The following is a 7,304-nucleotide window of genomic DNA, read 5'->3' on the forward strand; positions in this document are numbered from 1 at the left end:
AGGAAATAGTGAGCAATTTTAGACCAATCCTAGGGGCCACACTGGCAGCTCTGTCTGGCTGAACACAGGGACAGTATTGCTAAGTGCTAATGTCAGCATGCTAATATGCTCACAATTACAATGAAAACAGACCAAAATTCAGGGGGATCACTGAAGTGATAACAGTTCATCCTGTGGGAAACCTCACGTTCTATGGCGATCCATCTGACGGTGGTTGGGTTAAAGCATCATCTAATTTCATGTAATCTAATAATACTGCAGCCTGAGGAAGAGCACCGACCCAGCAGATGATGACTGATAGTAGCATGCACACTATTCCATCTGTGTGCTTTCATAACACTGAGGTGAAGAACTCATCCAGGAGAAAATGAAAATCTTGTGACTGTGTGAGTCAGAAGTTAGTGATGGAGAATAAGTCTCTTGAGGACAAACAGCTGTGATTGGAAGAGTGCCTGTGTGTATAAGAGAGGGATGCTGTAAACACTGAAAACATTCTATCCGAGTAGGGGGAGACCTCTCGTATGGCTGGGATCCACTCTTACATAATACTGAGGTAGCAGCCTGTTGTGTGAACACTGTATGCACTTCGGGAAAACAGAACCAAGATATAGTTGAGGCTTGAGGCCACATTACATCATCTTTCAACCATTATTTTCCCGCAATCTGCCCTGAAACAGGATGCGACGTCATGCTTCTGATGTGGGGACTACATAAACTTCGGTTCGCTATCACAGACTGTAGACGGTGTGCGAGTGTATCATGGCTAAAGGAATGTAAGGAGGGTCCATGCAAAAGATTCATTTAAAATGAACAATTTATTCAACACAAAACACTGAAATGGTGCGGAGGGGATCGACAGACAGACTCGCTTGTTTTTCATGGTTGTAAATATAATTTTGTACCCTTATTCAATTTCCCCCTCATTGTAGCAATCCATAGACAGAAGAGACATGACAGGGAAGTGAAGGGACAATCAACGGCAGCTTCAATTCAAAGCGTATTGGATCCATATTGTCAGTATCGGCCTTTAAAGACTGGGGACAGCGGGCCTCCTGCTCATGTTGCTTGACACTCACAACTATCGGCGATAAAGGTTGCAAAACAGTGAGAGCGAGTAAGAGAGAGAACAGAAATAGACGTCTGCAGTGCTGATCTTCACGAGGCTTAATATTAATCCTACACCTGCTGCAAACAACTCAAGTGTTTGTTTCCATCGGTTTGAAGTAGGAGACGTTTGAGCTTCACCATATGAGGGAATCCTGTCCGGTGGGAGGGAAGTTGTTGATCATACATCTTCTGAATAGTTTCTCCAGACTGTCTGAACACTCTTACTCTAATGTAGGTGGCTTTTGCTCATCAGTTAAGGGAGGCGGCCCATCTAGCTGATCCACATTTCACACATTCTTGTTATGGACAGTCGAAAACACAGACGTACTCTCTGTGACTTTTATTGCTTTCTAAACTTTAAAGCCCCTACAAACCCACACAGGTCTTTTCAATTATTTTGCATGATGAGCGTTCTTTTTAGGACCGTGTGTACTGGGATCTCCCTCACTCTCCTGTTGGCTTTATTGCACCTGTTCAGGTGAATTCAGTCATTGTCCGACCGACAGACGACACTGCCTCCTCATTCACTTCAACCAGACCGCTGCTCTCTTTTAAAGTGACGGTTAATATGAACATTCTCACAGTGGTAGATTCTTGCTGTGGCGCTGGTCCTGACGGTAACGGTTGCCAGGTTGACACTGGCAACCGTTTGGAGAAATTGGCAAACCAATTCTTGGCCTTTGGTTGCGATCAGTGGTAACCACTTTTTTATCATATAGATAAATAGGGACAGCAAACAGTGTGCACCTCAAAGTAAATACATCTTTTATATTTGTTGCATTAGTGATATTTAAAAAATGGAAACAGGCAGCGCTGCACCTGCATTGGCATTGTGATTAAAAGCATACCCTGCTTTATGGTCTATGTGACTCTAAATGGACCATAATTCACTAAATGAACATCATGCTGTATTGAAGAAGACTTGAAACTAGAGACTGAGACCATAAACTCATGTTTACTGAGGTAATAAATCAAGAGAGAAGTAGAGTCATCTTCTCATATTTTTCTCAGATGACGTATTTTTGTTGGCCAACAGGAAGTTAGCAGTGACCATGTGCAGCTTCCTGGGGTCTTGACGTCACAGTGAGGGTGCCAGATTACCGTGCCTGTACTGAGACCAACACCAAAACTTGGACGCATCTACTGTGTCTGGCAACTGGAAACATAGCCAGAGACGCGGCACAGAAGTCCTGGGTGGATGATTACATTGTTGTTATAAAACAACAAGAAAGAAAAATAAATAGTTCCGGCATTATAACTCCTCCAAAATCACAAATAGTTGATTTGCATTTTGATTTCTGCACGGATTAAAGAAACAAGAGAAAACATGTTATATCATTGGTATGATATCTCTGGCTGTATCGCTGGTTGCCAGATGTCTGTACAGGCACGATGGTACAAACGCTGGCAGCCTCACTGTGATGTCAAGACTCGAGGAAGCCAGGCTCATAATTATGAAACAGTAAAGCAAAACTTCCACTTTCTAAATCAAACATATGACTGCGTGAAAATCATGAGATACTAAGTTAACTTTGATAAAGTTAACTTACATTATTTTATCAAATTAATGTGACCAAGAAATGTAGAGGGCAAAACAAACGTGTTATTGCTGATTTATCTGCAATGAGCTCATATCAGCCGATATGTCAGTCTGGACAATTTATAAACATAAACATGTTCCATACATCGTTCTATATGTCATGTGCAGTCTGCTCCTGCTCCTCTCTGCATTATATAAGTAATATAATGTATGTTTGTGTGCCTGGGTGGGGGGGGGGCATGACTGTAGCACAGAACAAGCCCAGTGCATCAATCCTGGATGAACACCCTCTATGACGGGATCAGAGACAGAAACGTGTTGATACTGGTTCAGTGCGTGCCATACTTCTTGGATCGTACAGAACAGAGTGACGGGAAAGGTGGGCCACTATACAAGCCGGGGCTGGAGGATGACACACGCTGACTGCACCGTGAGTAATGGGAATGGTATTGAAGGAGCTCCTGCAGCACCACGACTGAAGCAGTCGGACCAACAGCGTACGACTGTTCTCTAGGACTCTAGGATACATTGGGTGGGGAATGTTTTGCTCCAAACCCTAAAGTTCCCCATCAGTATGCCCCATTGTATCTATTAAATGGTGGAGACATTTGTTAGACCAGGGCTAAGTATTGAACCTCAGATATTCAGTCTCGTACAGAAAGTTGCCTCCGAATGTCTTCTTCTTGTTGACTTAAACCGAATGCACAACTTGCTCCTCTACTTTGACGGAGTGTTGTCGTTGACACAGTCTCCTGGAAGAGCCTGCAGAGCAGCAGTCCTTGCTGCTTCAGTGCATGTCTGCTATTCTTTTTTGTAATGGACACAGTAACTAAAGCCTGCTAAACTCCACTATGAAATGTCATAAGCAGGGGCCCAACAGACCCCTCACAGGATGATCTTCAAATATTAAGATAGACAACAGCAGCAAATCCATTTGAGAAAAGTGGAACCAGAGATGTCACAATTTAAAAACAAAAGTAAACTGCAACCAACAGTTTCCCAGCAGCCACGGCGACATTAAGGCATACCAGCAGGCACAATGGGCAAATGTTCCAGGGCCCCAAAACCCCATTCGGTCATTTGCAGAACAGCCCTTTGTAAAAGTAGTTTTAAGACCTTAATTACTTTAGTTTAAAGTCTGCTCAGATAGTGCATATGCGTAAATACATTTGCAGGGAGGAGTTTAGAAAGGGCCCAACAACAAGCTTAGCCCCGGGGCCCCCAACAGATTAAATACAACCATGAGTGACACCTACAAATGTGTTAGTTCTGTCCAACCCCTAAGATCTAGAGTGCTGCAGGAATGAGTCCTAAAACCCAGAAATGAGTCAGCATTTTTTCACCTCCGGTTCCCTGGTCTCAAAGACGACGTTTTTTTTAATGTGTTGTTTTTTTATTATAGCCTGTAATAAGATATGTGTTTAACACAAGCTTAAGATATTTAAACATTATGAACTACAATATGAAATACGTCTTTTGAAGCTTTTAAGTGTCTTCGGAAAGGTGGATGCTAAATATCATCACGCCAACTATACACCTTCAAAGCCACGTTGTGTATGAACTCACACTCATGTGTCCGTGGTGTAGCCTAATGTGAGCTTCTTATTTCTGTGTTTATGCTTCAAAAATCGTATATGTTCATTTGTGGAGATTATCTTGCTGAACAAACCGTGTAAGTATCATGAACGTTTGTTTGGCACACAACTTTTGTTCTGCAATAATCCAAAATCAAATGGAAAAACCCCAGTGGCTTTTTGTTGAGGGAACAAGTGCGATGCTAACTTCCTGTTGGCCAACAAAAATACGTCATCTGAGAAAAATATGAGAAAATGACTACTTCTCTCTTGATTTATTACCTTAGTAAACATTGTAAACATGAGTTTATGGTCTCAATCTCTAGTTTCAAGTCTTCTTCAATACAACATGATGTTCATTTAGTAAGTTATGGTCCATTTAGAGTCACATAGACCATAAAGCAGGGTATGCTTTAGGGCGGGGCTTACTGTGATTGACAGGTCTCTACCACGTCGCTGTCCGTTCTGGCAGTTATCCGTGTTTTTGTCTTACAACTTTAACCCTGTATTTTCAGTTCATGAACGTTAACTGTAACTTTTTGGCCAACTTAAAATATGTTGCTCAGCCTTCGGTTGTACTTAGCTCCACCCTCTCATGTCGCTTCTGGTTGCAAAAAACCAAGATGGCGACAGCCAAAAACCAAATGGCGACAGCCAACTCAAGTCCACAAACCAATGGGTGAAGTTGCGGTGAGTAAGAATGCTACTTATATACAGTGTATGCTGTTACGGTTAGTTGCACCTGATTTGATTAATTGCAATTTTCAATTTTCTTTTTTTCAATTTTCGCACCACTAAAGTTAATAAATGAAAAAAATGAACAGGGTGAAGATAGTACTACAGCATGGCAGTACTGAGGGGAGGAATATGAGCCCCACAATAAAGTGTGCCCCAGGGCCTCTGATGACTGCTCAGAAACGTGTCACTGATGGGTGGGGTGGCATGAAGCTGGATTACATTTATCATCTCATTGTTCTAAAATCCTGGCTACAGCTGTGGTGGTTCTGACGGTGTGGATGACACACATCCTTTATCCACCTGCAGAAATGATCAGTATTGAGCTCGCCTCTGCCCTAGTTAACATGATGCCACACGGTAACAACTACATACGCTCAATAATAAGCAGACGCGGAAGTAATGGTGCGTGCTCTCTAGAGGAGCATCACCATATTTAGGTTTTTCACACTTCAATAATAACATAAGTAGGGCTTCCGATAAAAAGTGTGTCATTCTAACAGCACAGGTCACAGCTTGGTTGCCATTTGTATTCAAAAGCATGCAACAGCACGGTCAATGTCAACTTTAAGAAACAGTTTAGGGTGTTCGCTTCCGCCCATAAGGTAATAATGAAATAATAACAAACGAAAATATAATAGGTTAATTTCTATCGACATGCTGCTTGTTGTATGAGGTATAAGCTGAAGAACAGGGTCTGACTCCCAATGCCATGTTGTATCTGTGGTGTACATGACTTTGCCGAAAAGAAACATGTTAATATTTGTGAATGGAGTTTGGCATCACTTTCTCCTCCATGCAAGAAGGCTGTCAGTCCCGTATCATTTACACACAACACGTTCGGGTGGCTTTGACACAAGAAACGCAGCACATATCCACTATATCAGCTAGTTACAAGTGTTATAACAGTTACTTACCATTTACTTGTGCATTCTATCGTCAGTTCTTGAAAGGAGGCAGCAAACTGGAACTTGGACGCTTTCTTTCCAGCCCGCTGAAGCCGCTTCCACACCGAAGTCATGATCGGGCTCGTCAAATTATTCTCTCAAAGACGCGATGGACAAACGTTAACACGAAGGAAGTGCGTATCCTCTCCTCTGATTCACTCCACCGGGACTTCACCGGGGAAATAGACCGAGAAACTCCACCTGTGTCACTGACAGCTCCAATGCGGCGGTGTGCGACCCACTCCTCACCAGCGTCCACTCCTCTACAGGCTGCAAAACAAACACACGCCTAGCAAGCTAGCGTCAAGCTAACCAGGCGGTAGCAGGAAACTGAAGAGCATGACTTCCAAAATAAAGCCCTTTTTGAACGAAAGTTGTCAAAGGTGTGTACCAAAGTCAGGATGTGTGTTTTTTTATTTACCCGCAAAGGTGTGCATTGTGTTCCAAATTACTCAACACACTGCCATGCATACAATTCTGGGAAACAAAAGCCTTTATTCAGTTATTTAGTTGGCCAGTCTTATTTACAAAAGCAGGTGCAGCATTACTGTAAACAGCATATAAAATACTGTACATATTCAACTAAAAGAGAGGAAAATGTTTTTATGTACAGTGTGCAGAATTTTGTTCTACGCCTCTGTTTTCTGGTAAAAAAGACAATAGGATGCAAATCTTCATCATCATCATCATCGAGATGGCACATTAATAAACAAATGTGTTTTTCTTCTTCCAATATGACAACTGTCCGGGTTTAGTGTTAATTTGTTAAATAACATAACTAGCATCAGCTACACATGACCAGCAGGTTTGGACATTAGGAAATTAACTAATAGTCCAACTGTGTGCAAATATTTTATTCTGGTCAATGATTGAACTAGTGAACCAGTGAACTATTACACTTGAGCTAATTTATTTAACATTTATATATTTGATTTATAATATTTATAATTTAATTTAAAATGAGATTGTTTTCACTTGAAGGGCAGTACTTCCTGTTTCACCACAGTTTATTGTGGCTGACTTGACTCAGCTGAGATGGTTAGGCAATAAACTATACTTCGCAAGTCACACCTACAATGACTTCATGTTCTGCAGGATAATCTAATAAGAATACTAATGGGTTGTTGTTGATATGCGTTGTTTAAGCTGAAGTTCTCGAAGCACAGAAATAATGATAGTTATTCAGCAATAGAGATACAAAATGATACAACAAAAATTACAACTGTTGGAGATAGAATGCCATTATGTTCAGTGAGGTTTTTCAGAGGTTTGTCCCTAGATAGTTGTTACAGTGATTTTTCATCAGGGATAGGTGACAAACAAATTCTCCTTGCCTGAATCATTCTCCTGCAGATGACTTACAAAGAGCAGTTTAACGTGTAACAGATACAGGCCTAGGCA

General features: G+C 41.6%; 1 protein-coding gene across 9 annotated transcripts in view; it reads right to left on the reverse strand.

Annotated features, from left to right (window-relative positions):
- ehbp1l1a (EH domain binding protein 1-like 1a) overlaps positions 1 to 6,174 on the reverse strand; it is a 36,932-nt gene extending 30,758 nt beyond the window's left edge. For all 9 annotated transcript variants that reach the window (XM_031877684.1, XM_031877680.1, XM_031877683.1 and 6 more), the window contains exon 1: positions 5,874 to 6,174. In XM_031877684.1, the coding sequence (XP_031733544.1) occupies positions 5,874 to 5,977 (104 nt within the window). In that variant the 5' untranslated portion in view covers positions 5,978 to 6,174. The remainder of the gene's footprint in view (positions 1 to 5,873) is intronic.
- Between the last annotated feature and the right edge of the window lie 1,130 nt (positions 6,175 to 7,304).

This window comes from Anarrhichthys ocellatus, unplaced genomic scaffold, assembly GCF_004355925.1.
Source record: "Anarrhichthys ocellatus isolate YVR2014 unplaced genomic scaffold, GSC_Weel_1.0 scaffold144, whole genome shotgun sequence".
Lineage (NCBI taxonomy): Eukaryota > Metazoa > Chordata > Actinopteri > Perciformes > Anarhichadidae > Anarrhichthys > Anarrhichthys ocellatus.